The 14,427-nt window shown below is 48.4% G+C and overlaps 1 protein-coding gene and 1 non-coding gene across 3 annotated transcripts in view; one reads left to right on the forward strand and one right to left on the reverse strand.

Annotated features, from left to right (window-relative positions):
- The window catches only part of LOC112651180 (prosaposin), a 33,119-nt gene that overhangs the window by 1,857 nt on the left and 16,835 nt on the right, over positions 1–14,427 (reverse strand). Inside the window, exons 2-13 of one of the 2 annotated variants that reach the window (XM_025434135.3) lie at positions 14,294–14,427; positions 11,949–12,023; positions 11,256–11,381; positions 9,742–9,942; positions 9,006–9,149; positions 7,627–7,683; positions 3,497–3,628; positions 1,903–1,998; positions 1,426–1,612; positions 1,185–1,342; positions 783–863; positions 424–531 (exon numbers count right to left, since the gene is read on the reverse strand). In XM_025434135.3, the coding sequence (XP_025289920.1) occupies positions 424–531; positions 783–863; positions 1,185–1,342; positions 1,426–1,612; positions 1,903–1,998; positions 3,497–3,628; positions 7,627–7,683; positions 9,006–9,149; positions 9,742–9,942; positions 11,256–11,381; positions 11,949–12,023; positions 14,294–14,427 (1,499 nt within the window). Of the gene's footprint in view, positions 1–423; positions 532–782; positions 864–1,184; positions 1,343–1,416; positions 1,613–1,902; positions 1,999–3,496; positions 3,629–7,626; positions 7,684–9,005; positions 9,150–9,741; positions 9,943–11,255; positions 11,382–11,948; positions 12,024–14,293 lie in introns of both variants that reach the window. The other variant, XM_025434133.3, reaches the window with a different exon arrangement.
- Positions 13,443–13,546, forward strand: LOC112652037 (U6 spliceosomal RNA). Its single transcript, XR_003131206.1, has one exon. It is a non-coding gene; the product is annotated as a U6 spliceosomal RNA (small nuclear RNA).

Genomic DNA, 14,427 nt, shown 5'->3' on the forward strand with positions numbered 1-14,427 from the left:
TCAGGAACAGCAGGTCGGCCCTGGGTGAAGATTCAGGCCAGGCTCCAGCGAGACTGACCCAAGGGGGAGGACTTGTGCCACCTCTAGAGCAGCCTCATGTGGATCTGATCCTGACCCTGTGACAAGGGAACCAAAGGCAAAAAAACAAAGAAACAAAAAAAAAAAAAACAAGAAGGCAGAAGCAAAACCTACTAACAAATACCCACACCCTTCGCTTCTCACAGGCAAGAATGCAGTTAGTCCTCTTGCCTTTGCTGTGCGGCCGCGAATAAGCCTAATTGCTTCTCCGGGGCCTCCGTGTTTTCCTGGACACAGAGACAGGGTACAGAGCACTGACTACGGAGGCTCCTCCTCACGCAGGATTGTCCCGGGAGCTGCCCGACTGGCAAGGCAGGCCTGTGCAGCGGTCGCCGAGCTACTCACATTGCACTGGGTTGCTGCCTCCATGTTCTGGCACCAGTAGCTGGGGCCCCACACGCACTTCTCGGTTCCCAGAAGGGGCTTACGGGCAGCAGGGCAGGCTCCAATTTTCTATATGGTGAAAAGGGGGCAAAGAATTAGATGCACCCTACTAATCCCCAAAACCAGAAACTATCAGCTTCTAGAAGCAACTAGAACTACAGCTCTGACATGCCACTTCCAAAAATGCAGTGCTGCTGAGCCAAGTGCTGAGGGCCTAGAAGCCCTGGCCTCCCACAGCCCTTCCCCCAGAGACTGCCAGAACCTCAGAGGACCCCTCGGTGCAGAACTGCCCAGGCTAAGCACCACCCAGAGGAGCTTACCAAGCACACGAAGGAAGGGTCCATCACCTCCACCAGGATTTCTATCAGCACGGGCTCGTACTCAGTCACAAACTGATCACACTGTTAGGTAAACAAGGGTACGGGTCCAGGTCTAGGTGTGCCCATGCAGAGTGGGAGCATAAAAGGGGGAGGGGGGGACGCATGCTCTTCCATAAGAATTCCGGCCACTGCCAGCCCAGGCCCCCCTTCCCAGGTGCCCCATCTCACCTGCTCCTGTTATTTTCCCCCAGAGGCTTCCCTTGAGCCAATAGACTCCCGTAAGAAATGGCTAATTTTCCCTGGAAACCTCAATCAGGCATGCAGGCAGTCCATGAGCTACCCTAGCTTTTGCGCTCCCCAGGCAGGTTCTGACATTCTGGCCCAAAGCAGCCTAGGGCATACCTGCTTCTGGTATGGGTCAGGCAGGAAGCTGCAGCCTTTCTCAAGGGCAGCCAGGATCTCCTGCTTCGTGCTGTTTTTCTCCAGGTTGTGGTCCAAATAGCTCACCAGCTTCTTGCATACCTCACAAAAGCCACCGTCCTTTGGCTTAATCACACGTACTGCACACAGGAGCACAGACTCAGGACTGGCAGGGCCCTTCCAAGCCGAGGGGGCCCACCCAGCACACACATACCCTGCTCACCAGGCAGCACAGGCAGCCCCTGAGAGGAGCACAGATGGAGCATGCGGCACACCAACTCAGGGCTCGCCTCCTGCAGGAGGATCGACAGGATGGAGGAGCCATAAGTGTCCACCACCTCCTGGCACTCCTTGGATAAGGACGAGGGCAACTTCAAGCACACTTTGTCCAAAGTGTTAAGTATTTCTTCCTGGAACACAAACGATCATATGAGAAGATGGGAGACTGGACGATGCTGGGAATGATTCTCAAAATACGAACGTGACCAGGAAACCAGCCAACACCAAGGTGCTACTTCCTCCCCAGAAAGGCCTGACCTAGGAAGCAGCCTGACCCCAGCCCAGAGGGACCCGCCAGTGGGCAGCAGGTGTACGGGTTCCCAGGGCCGATGTCCCATGAAGGCAAGGGCCAAGCCCACCTCCTCTGCTAGTTCTGCCACCAGGGAAAGGGAGCACGGCAGCATTCTGGAAATGCACATACCTCAGTTCTGTTGTTGTCAATGAGCTTGACCACCTCCTTCACCACGTACTCGCACATCTCGCAGTAAACATCCGTCTTCTCCTCGATCTTGTCCTTCTGTGGAACGGGCAGGAGAGCACTTCAATGCTGAGTCCCTCACCTCACCCCTGTGTCCTGCTGCTCTAAAGGGAAGGGATACCCTGTGGCCAGGGACCGGAGAATGTCACACAAAAGGTGGCTTCTCCCAGCATCCAAGTTCCCATCCCTGCTGGTTTTGTATGGTGGGAGACCCATCCTTTTGCCCGGCCCTCTCTGATACTACCACCTACCACATACCCCCAACCCCCACCACACACACACACACACACACACACAAAAAAAACAGGAATTCACAGGTCAGGAAACAGAGGCAGGGAAACCACCCCCTACCCTAAAGATCTGTCCATGTGACACATTTGGTCACAATCATTTCAGCGCTCTGGAGTAATCTGGAGAAGGGAGAAGGCGGGGGGGTGGGGGGGACAGGATAGAGTGTGGACTTACTACCTGCTCACTGTTTAGAAGACAGAGCTTTAAACACATTTCAGGTCTGCTCTAGAGTTTCAAGTCTCATGAGTACCTGAGCTTGCTTTCCTAGAGCCTGCCTTTAATAAAGGAACACTGCTAAACCAGAACTTTCTGTGACAGTAGAAATATTCTTCACCTCTGCTGTCCAGCAGAGCAGCTGGGCCCCATGTGTCTATTAAGCACTTGAAATGCAGTGAGGGTAACCAAGGAACTGGATTTTTTAAAGTTTTGAGTAATTTTATTTAAATATAAGTAGTCACATGCGGCTAGAATATAAGTTGTAATGACCCCTCATTTTCCCTGGCTATTAATTCAGTCAGCAAGACAGGGCAGGCACAAGTGCTTCCCCAGCTCCATCTGACTTCCTAACCCTGTGTCCACATGCTGCATATGTTAAGGGAGGACAGCAGAGGGAGGAGAAAGCTAAAGGTCAAGTGACACACAAGTTCTGAAACAAGAAATGCATCCGTGTGCCATGTGATTAAATGTGACATGGCCTGGGCCCTCCTAAGAACTGAACTGTGAGCCGCACGAACATGAGGTCGGTCTTGTTGACTAGTGAACGGTTTCAGGACTCAATCTCTAACACACTGCTAGAAGACCCATGAAAGTGCTAAATGTAAACTGATTTTGGAATACAGTGGATCTTTACCAAGTGAAGGGTGCTAGGAAAACAAAACACACCCACGCATGCAAGGCAGCATGCCAAGAGGCTTCCGTGCAAGCCCCAGGGTGTTCTGGAATAGGAGGTTTGCATGACAGCGGGCAGGGCAGAGGGGCAGAAACATCAGGAGGTTACAGACAGGCCACAGATGGAGGCCGATTCCGTGGAGCACTCGGGTTCAAGGAAATCAGTATACTGGGTGAGACTGGGTGAGAGATGCCACACTAGTTTAGGGGACACCATAAACTAATGAATGGTCCCAAACTCAAACACCTTTCGGAGGCAAGGAACCAAGAAGGCATGTGCCTCATACAGCATGATGTAACATGCAGTGGCCTGGGCATCACACAACTCTGGCCAGCACGACACGATGACACCAGGTACCTTAATGGGCTCCACCAGTTCCAAAGCAGGGATGACGTTCTCGGAGACCACTTTGGCAGGGATCAGAGTCTGCATGGGCATCTCCTTCGCTTGCTCACAGAACCCAACCAGGCCACAGATCTCCTTGGGTTGCTGAGGAAGGCACCGAAAAGGCAGTCAGATGCAGGCCCGTGCCCATCATCCCTCAGTCCCGCTCTCCACACACAAAGGTCGGGGTGCTGGGGGAACACCCTGGTCACAGCGTCAAGTCTGACTGCCATGTTAAATCTAAAGGGACTCCTGCAGGTGCAGATGTACTAGTTTCACACAGGCAGGAGGCCACACAAAGCTCTGAAGGGAGAGCAGAACTGCTGAACCTGCTCCAACAAGGGAGCACCCCAGGGAAGCAGGATTTCTGGCACCTGAGTCCCTTTCACAGGCAATCATATCCTCTCAGAGGACACCTGGTGTGCTCCAGAACCTGTTTCTTGGTCCAGCTGGTTTACTTGCAGTAGTAAACAAACTGCATGATCTTTCTAGAAGGGGAACCACCAGGCTCACAAACAGAAAGCCAAATGCTTCCCTCTGGCAGGATCATTTAAGAAAAAATGATGAACTTTTTTGAAAACTACATTCTATTTTTACAATTGCACAAACCCAGTACACGCAAATACCCAATGTCCCAAACCGATGAATTCTTTCAGGTCACAGAAGCTCCAGATTGATCCCATTCCCACCCAGATACCAAACCACAGGAAACAAGGTGACTTGGACATCCTGACCATTTCAATATGATGGTGCCAAGAATGAGAAAAGCATATATGCTTTGTATGCTTTGTGAACCAAATGCAACCAACACCTAGCTCTGGGCCTGAGAGCAATTGCCTCCCACCACCAAACCATAAAGCAGGACAGGACCACTAACACAAGACCTGTGATGCAAGACAGCTAGACCATGGCTATTGTTCACATTGTTTTAATATTGAGAAGTCTCTAGAATTAAGTAAAATTGGGAAATCCAAAAGTATCCTAAATATCCTGTCTTTGGCACACTTTAAGAATGGGGAAAAAACCAGAATGGGGCCAAAGACACAGAAAGCTTTTTAGAAAAAAAGACAAAGACTCAGGAGATGTGTGGCTGCTTTGTCTCAGATGAGCTTTGTTCTACTCCCTCCCTGGGACATCCCAGGTAAAAATTCAGATATTTCAGCCCAAGTTCTATCCCATTTGATTTCAAAGTACCTTTGAAAACTCTTAATTTGCAAAAAGAGATACCAGTGCTCAGAAGGAGGCACTGGCTCAGTAAGTGTGGTCTGGGGCCTTAAGTCCCTGTGTTATTGCCACCATTGGCCTGGCTCTTGAGCCGTCTGATGTGGCTCCAGGATCTACAGGACCCCATCACCCAGAGGGGCAGAAGCCACAATCAAGAGATTGTTTCCAACTCTCTGGATCCAACAGACGGGAACAGTCTGCTCGCTATTTGCAAATGATATGCTCATGCAGCAGAAGCATTTCTGGGATCATGGAAAACAGCACTGAAGACATGCAATGCTCCCTCAAGTCATGACAGAAACAAGGCGTCCCACCGAAAGTCAGGCCTACAGTTAAGGAAGCTGAGGAATCTCCAGGGTACCCGTCACTTCCCATCATCATGCCAGTGGCATGCACACGGTCAGCTAAGTGCTGGTTTGTAACTGGACTCCAAGGCCCTGCTGACTTCTCTTTCTGTCCTCTTGAAGGAGAAAGGAGACCCCCAGTACCTCAAGTGATAAATCAGAGGGGAGAAAGGCAGAAGCTCCCCCACCAGCCTACTAACACAGATCATGCCATTAAAAAAAAAAAAAAAAAAAAAGGCAAAGTAACTACAACAAGCAGCAGACCACTACTACAAGCAAATTCCCCATCACATACCTGATCCTGCTGTTGAACAAAAAAACAGGAAATCGGAGATGAAAATAAGAGAAAGGAAAGGACACAACAGTTAAGAAAAAATTAAAATAACAACAATCAGTTAATGAAGGCGTAAAGATATCACCAGAAGTTCAGGGGAAAACTTGCAGTCACAAATAGGCATCCTAGCTTGTTCCTACCATTTCAGGGGGCCCTGAGAGCTATTCTGGCCCTCAAGGGACAGACCACACTGTCCAGCTTCTGTACATTATCCCCATGCCCCTGACACACCAAATCATACTCAAAACAATGGGCAGCAGGTCCCAGAAAATGCCAGGTTATGAGGAGCTCTCCATCCTCAGAAGCCTAAGCCCACCATGAAGGCAAGGTGATATGCAGCCAAGTGGAACATGACACAGGACTGCCCAAATCAGGGGTGTATGCTATATAATATAAAATACATCCAGGGCAGGTAATATGTACATCTCTCAGGTCCCCACCCTCTTCAGGAGCTTTGTTCAATAAACTTTTTACTATTACTCAATAAACTCTGCTTTGCTGCCCCCAAATAATATATATACATATACATATATGTGTGTGTGTGTGTATATATATATATATACACGGACACACACACACATATATAAAAATATAAATATATATATTAAAAATATAAAAATAAAACACACTCCGAGGGGTCAGGGATCCTGAACCACACCTGTTGCTGCCTAGGCCTCAGGGCAACTACCCCAGGTAGCCAAATGCAAGCCTAGAAGGCCAATTTGACAAGAGATCAAAAGCCTTACCCTTTGACTCAGCAATTACAGTTCAAGTTATCTGTACTGAAGGAGAAACAAGGATCTGCATATCTATCTAACAGTAAGGGGTGGCGGGGGGGGTGGGGGGGGGGGGGTGGGGGGGGGGTGTTCATCATGCTTTTGATCCCAAAGGTAAACCTCAAAGCAACCTAAAGAGGATTGGTTATGTAAATTATGTGCTACCCAAATGGTGGATTATGCAGCCACTTAAAAATCATTTTGTACAAGAATGTTTTGTAAGCACAATAGTGCAAACTACAAAGTCTGAAGTACTATATAACCATATTACCTCACTGATATTTTTTTAAACCACAAATGATTTTTGATTTGGGAAGTATTATCTGTATTTTCAAAAAAATCCGTGTTTATTATACTCTTTATAATGAGAAAATTTTTAGTTAGTGATGAGAAAGCACTTAACCAAATCAAAATCAAAGGCTTACTTTAAAAAAAAAAAAAAAGGCTTACTTTTATTTCCTACTTTAGCTGAGTATCTTTGTATTTTTAGAATAAAGTATGGTGTAATAATCCCAAATTAACTCTCTTATGCCTGAATGGAGCCCCTGAGCAATTAACAGCAGCGCCAGAGGATAAATCTTCTGTGTAGGCCATCAGGTCTCAACTCTGCAACTCTGTTGTCGCAGCAAGAAATGGAATGAGCATCACTGTTTTCTAATAAAACTTTACAAAAAACAGGTGGTAGGCCACAGTCTGCTGACCCCTGGTTAGAGAACAAACTCAACATAGTCTCAACCAAGTCAGAAAGTCAGCAGGATGGAGAGACAAGAAGTGTAACCCACCTCCTCAACCCCAAATGCTCAGATCCAGGAAGCCAGGGCCCATTCCCAACGTAAGAATCTCTTCAGACCACCCTGCTCTGTAGCACAGTTTTCTGCATGGAGCTAGCTAGCTTACTTCCACAATCAGTATCTTCTACCTCTAACAACGGAGGGACGCCCCTGCCACCTGGATGCATCAGAAGCAAGTGCAGGAGTTACAGGCTTAAGCAGCAGCTACAGCTAACACTGCTGCAGAGTGCAGGACCGACTCTGACCGGCAGGACTCCCTGCACTTCTAAATTCAAGCTGCAATGTAGCAATTCTCAGGCCTGGCCTAGCTACAGAGCAGACTATTCCCATGGATCCCAGGGTGAAAGCCAGATACTAGAAATCTGATGGTCAGCTCACATATGCACAGGCCAACGAGCCACCAGGAAAACCACCTGGGGGTTGAGCTGCTTCAGCCTTTCCCCTGGCTGGGGAAAGTAAAGAGGGGGTACTGAGTTGTGGTCAGAGAATCTAATGGTCAGAAGGGTTCATTTTGACTCAATTTATTATCTGAAGGGAGAAAAGGAAAACTAAACCATGTAATTTTCAAAATCCTTGGGATCACAAAGTGTGAGACAAAGAATGCTAACAAGGAGCTTCTTCCCCTGCCACCTACCATATGCATCATCATCTGGACAGCAATGTCAGAATACTGGTTGATATAGTTCTTGCACTGGGGAGAGAGAAACAGGCAGTTAGTAACACACCAAAATCCCAGCCTTCCTAGCAATGTCAACAGGGGACTATCAAGTTTCCAAGAGTAGAGTCTTACAAGTATCTTGAAATAAAGATGGCAATTTATCTTATGCCTTGTAGAAAAAGGTGTGCTAGGATGTTTTGAAAATGTGTCCCAAAGGCCCTTAGAAGAGATGAAGTCCTCCCATCTCCTTTTACAGCCCAAAGTCACCCAAAGGTCACAGAGCAGCTACTCAGGAGCAATTCTGAATGTGGCTACAGACACGCTGCTACAAACCTGAAATGACTTTTCAAACCTACTCATGGATTCCCGGACAAGATTATAAAGTTAAACACAGGAGGAACCAAGTTAGGATGATTTTCAGCTCAACCTATTTTCATCCGCGTCTAGGTATTTCCTGTAGACCCTCACAGACTAGTTCTGGTTACACTGGGTGCCTCCACAGTGAGAAAGTCAAAGTGCATAATAGCCTGCAGGCAGGGCTGAAGTGGGGAAGCCAAGGTAACATGGCCATGTACAAAGATACTCCAAGGAAGCCAAGACTCCTGCCCAGAGGAAGTCAACAGAGAAGAACCCAGAGCTTCCAGAACCAGCCATTCCTATCCAAGAAGGATGCTCTACGATCCCAGACCCATGGAGTTATCATCACCAGCTTCCCTACATCCAGTCCTGCCAAGGTTTCCCTGCTGCCAGGTACAAAACTAGCATTTTGGTTTTACTTATTAATTTCACAGGCATGTGATTATGCGAACAGGATCCAAGAAGTGAAACTTTCTAAGCACCTAACAAAATGAGTTTCTTACCCTGCAGGACTAACATTCACCAAGGTAAGGAAGGTGTCCTGCATGCCAGCCTACAGGGCTTCCCATGGACAACAACCCCACTGGCTGTGAGGAGAGCACACTTAGAATTATGAATATGTAACAGCCAGGTTTTTTAAAAGGAGGTTATAAAGGAATCTAGTGTGGTTTCTTATACATATAGTGACTGGGAGGGGAAAAAAATCTTCACTTCACGAAAGTGGTCTCCTTCCACTATTTTTTACTCCAGGCATCTTGTTACATACATGAATTCAGCTAACCGACAAAGTATTTAAGTACCCACCAACTCTCCCAGATGCTTTCTGGGAAAAAGGAAATGGGAGTTGTATAAACAATCTCTTCCTCAAAGCCCTGAGATTGGAACTTAAAACAACAGTACCTCAGGAACTGAAGTTTTCTCAGTTCCTCCATGCCTATCTCCAGAGCCAAGCTCCCTGGCCCAGAACATCCTCCTGTGCATGAAGAGAGAAGGCTCACCATGTCGGCGATGCCAGGCCCCAGGAGGTCACACTGTGCCTTGGCATGGTCCACCAAGGCCTCGACAAAGGTGGAGTTGGTCCTTACAGCAGTCTGGATGTCAGTGATCATCTGGATACAGTCCTGGCAAACATCCCCACCAGCCTGCAGAGACAGAATGACGGGGGGGAGGGGGGGGGTTGGGGGGGGGTAGAAGTCTGTAAACACAGCATACTTCTATGATAACAGAGGCTTCAAATTCCCAAGAAAATTTCCTCATGTGCTCATGACCACAGCACTAGAGAGTGTCTCAGTTCTGGGTTTTTAAAGTTGGTGGTTTCTTAAGTAATGGCTCCACCCAACATAGGGCTTGGATCTACAACCCCAAGACAAAGAGTTGCACACTCCACCAACTAAGCCAACCAGGTGCCCCAGCTCTGTGTTTTTATAGGCTCTAAAATTATCAAAAGACTTAAAATCAATTAAGCGTTGATTTCAAAAAAATTTAATTGGAACAAAGAGAACTGTTTGCATATATTAAATATCCCAAGTTCTTCAGAACTAACATGGCACAACCATTTGAAGGGCTGCTCAGGTACCTACAGTGTCAGATGAAGGAAAAAGCCCCCAGTTTGAGAAACAAGCATGCACATAGACAGACAGACAGACACACACACACACACTCTCTGCCCCTCTCACGTCTCATCTGTAATCCAATTAAAAACGGGGCCCGTGGTGGCTGGGCCTACGGCCTTACCTTTGGCTGGGGCTCACTGTGGGGGCCATCCTGAGGGTACAGGAGGAGGGGGATATTGGCCATGAAGGGAGCCACCACCTCAGCCACATCCAGCTCCGGGATCTTATTGGACTCGAGCTGTTTCTGGTGATTCAGTTCTGCCAGGTGCTTCTGAAGAGACTCGCAGAGATTGAGAGCGGAGCACACCTCCCCAGGATGGCTCTAGTAGGGAAAGAAGTCCAGCTGGAAATGCTCTCCCCGGAGGGAAACAAAACCATCGGCTGGTGCCCCTGTATGAGGCCCTGTACTTACCTCCTGGCCCGACTCACAGGCATCTCAAACAAAACCACCTGACCTGCTCCCCGCTCCATCTCCACTTTAGCAAATGGAGGGGACCTGCTCCCCGACCTTGCTCCTAGCAGCTCAAGCCAGAAACCTGGAAGACGTTCCTCACTCCTCCCTCCTTCCCTGCCCTCCATCAGCAGGTCCAGCCCGTTTCTCCTCTGAACCAGAATGTGCATCTGTCCATCTCTACCGCTCCAACACATCTCACACAGACTGTCCCGCCAGCTTCCCCTCTTCCAACTCCCAACTGGTGGGAGCTAGACCGAACCCTTTAGAGAAGGCACCTATGATCATGTCACTCCTCCCCCTTGAGCCCTCCAACAACTTCCTATTGCACTTGCAATCCTTAAAGAGAGCCTTGCATGGTGTGACCCATGCCATCCTTGCCAAAACCTTTGTCCAGTCTCAGGACACTCCTGCCTGCTGACCCTGTGTTTTAAGCACCTCCTCTTTCTTAAAAGGAAGGTCTTTTATGACCTTCTTAAGGTCTTTCCAAATACCACAAAACCCAGCCCCTTGTCTGTTGCTGAAAACCCAACCTGTGCAGTGGCACTTGGTTTATGCACAGTAGATGCTTATTTGAAATGCAGGCAGGGGGATCCCTGGGTGGCGCAGTGGTTTGGCGCCTGCCTTTGGCCCAGGGCGCGATCCTGGAGACCCGGGATCGAATCCCACATCGGGCTCCCGGTGCATGGAGCCTGCTTCTCCCTCTGCCTGTGTCTCTGCCTCTCTCTCTCTCTCTGTGTGACTATCATATAAATAAATATACAAAAAATATTTAAAAAAAAAAAAAACAAAAAATGCAGGCAGAACTCTGCTATAGCTCAACCCACCAGTACATTCCCTCAATTACTCCTCAGGATAAAAATCACAGAAATGAAATGAATTGTATGCTCAAAGGGAGAGCTAAAGATGTGACATGAGTTAGCAAATGGGCACATATATGAACGTTACAGCAGTTTACAATTCCCTCAGTATTCTCCAAGTTCCCATCTCCTGGACTCTCCCTCAATCTTGAAAGTTACAAGCACAGTGTTCTGCTGGGCCAAAGCCATCTCAGAGGTCAGAACTGTAGCAATAAGCTGCTGAGAAAAACCAAATCCATGAAAAGACTTTCCGCTTTAATCATTGTCTGGCACCTCCCAGGGCCCCAGAAGTTCCCTGAAGGAACAGTATTCTCCACCACATACCATTTGTCCTTTAATCATGTCCAGGATGACTGGAAGGTAGGAGTCAACCACCTCCTTGCACGAGGCAGACAGGTTCGGACTAGGCAGCCAGTCACAGGTCTTCTCCAAGTACACGAGGATCTCTTGCTAAGGGGATACAGGTAAGGGTGAGATCAGGATGGACTTCTGCTCTGCAAACAACGAGAGCAGAGGACCTCCACAGCTCCCAACAGACAGCAGCCTCAGGGAAGAGGCCTGGGAGAGGGCCACTGGGTGGCCGTGGCTCCATCAGATAAATAGGCAAAAAGCAGACATTCCTCAAAATGAAGCTACTCTGACCTACAGTCTCAAGGGCACAGGGACTTCTGAGCAGAAATGGCCAAAACGGACCTAAAAGATAGCAAAAAGCAATACAGAAATCCTCATCAACCCTGGGCATTTACATGCCAAAGTCAGGGACAGCAAGTTACCTCCCACAGCCTGTTTCTGTATAGCCCGTAGCTGTACAGGATGGTTTTTACATTTTTAAAGGATGGGGGGGGGGGGGGGGGACAGAAAAAGTATGTGGCTCAGAAGATCTGAACTACTTCCTACCTGGACTTAGACCATTCCTCTTTAGACCCCCAAAGCCACAGAGCGATCTCTGAAGGAACAGACACACATGGCCACACAGCCACTGCTCATACGTAGTCACACATACTCATGATGGCTCACCTCAGTGGCATTGTCTTTCAGCATGTCGCCAGCTGCAGTGATAACATCTTTACATATGTCGCAGGGAAGGGATTTCTAAGAGGAAAGAACATGAGGGAGAGAGATCCATATTTGTAGGACATAAGTCTACAGCTGAAAAGCCCCTTGGCCTCTGTCCTATCTACCCAGGGATGTCTGCCACACTGGCACAGCCTGGTTCCTCAACCTAGATGAGAAGTACAAGGACGCCACAGGGGAAAAATCAGCAGATGGGACTGACCAGAACACTGTGCTTCTACAGGGTAGATACCCTTTTCTTGTACCCTCTATACCTCAGCACACATGGCACAGGCCAAATGTCGTGTTAATGCTCACAGCAGTTCCAGGAGGAAACTGAGGCTTGAAAGGGTGAAAAAAATCAGAGAAAGTCAGTCGGTCACCTGGGGCCAATATCAGTATCACAGAGTAAAAGGGGGGTGGGACAGAGAAGCCCAAGCAGACACTGGCACTACCTCCTGCACTATATCCACCTCCCACCATGCAGATGCAGGTATGCTCACCTGGAAGCCATATGTCACCACCCCAGAGCTTAAAAACAGCGTGCCTATCCCCTGATAAGCCTGAACACCCACAGCTCTATGTGGCCCCAGACATGGAGACTCTAGCTGCTTCTTGAGGCTCGTGAGAAGCTCCCTTCTTGAGGGCAACTGATTTGTACCCCATGAAGAAGGAAGGAACTAACACATGTGGGTGAGATGAAGGAAGACCTGTGAACTAAACTGCATTGAAAGAAATCAATTTAAGGGCACCTGGGTGGCTGAGCCTTACTGCATCTACTTTCAGCTCAGGTGATGATCTCAGGGTCCTGGGATCAAGCCCCATGTCCGGCTCCCCACTCAGCCTGCTTCTCCCTTCTCCCTCCCCCTGCTTGTGGTTCTCTTGCGCACTAACAAGTAAAAAATAAACTTAAAAAAAAAATCAATTTGAACCTTTGGGCCTCATCAGGCTACTACCAGATTCAGGCACCCATGAGACTGTCCTGTCAGAAAGAGCAGAAGTCCCCTCCCCCTTGTCACATGCTGAATTTGAAAAGCAGAAATCATGTTAAAAACAAGATGAGAAGTAAATTGAAAACCAAATCAGAAAGTAATTTTGGCCACAGAGGGTAGAGGCCTGACGAATTCAGACACTATTTCTAAAAGAACAGGGTTTTTAATTGTTCTTCTCTTAATGAAGAGAAGAAGCACCTGCAGCCACTAGTGACAAGTTTTAGATCTGGAAATCCAGGCAAAGTGGGCCTGTGCCACAGGAGGTGGCACCTCGCAGAGCGAGCCACAAGCATGTTCTGCAATCAGCTGGTACGGCCAGCAAAGCTCAGCCATCTCCTGAGAGGGGTCAGGTCGCAGGAAGAATGCACTTGAGCCTTGTCATCTTGGAGTAATTCTCCATGAGTATTGAGAGCTCCACATTAATATGCTATATTTAACACCATTTAGATGAAAAATCAGTAGCATCATGCTCACTTCAGCAGCACATCTACTAAAATTGGAATGATACAGAAATCAGTGTGGCCCTTAAGCAAGGATGACATGCAAATTTGTGAAGTGTTCTATATTAAAAAAAAAAAATCAGCGTCTTTTCCAGTTTGGCTATAGCTAGAAATAAAACTTTAAATAGCTACTAAACTCTAGGGTTTGAATTAGTGATCTGCCTGAGAGGCAGAGGGTGAAAAATGCCAAAAAGTGGGGAAGGACTTCAAAAGTTTAGCACTTTTTTTTTTTTTTTAAGATATATTCATTTATTTGAAAGAGAACATGCACACACACATGCGGGGAGGAACAGCAGAGGGAAAAACTCAAGCAGACTCCACACTGGGTGCAGAGCCCAACACGGGGCTCAATCTCATGACCCCAAGATCATGACTAACAGTCGGATACTTAATTGGCTGTGCCACACAGGCACCCCTAGCATCTACTTTTTGGAGTGACCAAGGATGGAGCTCTGCCCACGCATCCAGGCCTGGGAATAGAAATTGCATACCTCCTGGTCCCTCACCTGGCACGGAGAGGTGGCGCACCCAGAGGCCCGGGAGGTGGCATGGTGTGCACACAGTGGCGGCCATGGGCAGGCCTCATCCTCTGCCTCCAAGAGACCCAGTGACCTCGGGGGAACAGAACCCTCACCTCTCTGCGACTGTTTCCACTGTACTACAATGGGTCCACCCTGCAACAGGTCCTGCCTCCCTCGCAGGGCCACCGTGAGAAGCAAACGAAGCAAGGGAAAGCACTTGGTAAATGGCAACAGCTACAGCCAATATGAAGAGATGGAGGACGGCACCAGTGGCACTTGGCACCAGTGGCACTTACCACCGTCGGCTTGTTCCACACAGTCTGCAGGCAGTGCTGCAGGGCCCCGCAATCGGCCGCCGTCTTCACGTTCTGGCACCACACCGCCGAACCTCTGGTACATTCTTTCAGGCCTAGGACAGGGCTGGCTAGAG

This window comes from Canis lupus, chromosome 4 (assembly GCF_003254725.2).
Source record: "Canis lupus dingo isolate Sandy chromosome 4, ASM325472v2, whole genome shotgun sequence".
NCBI lineage: Eukaryota > Metazoa > Chordata > Mammalia > Carnivora > Canidae > Canis > Canis lupus.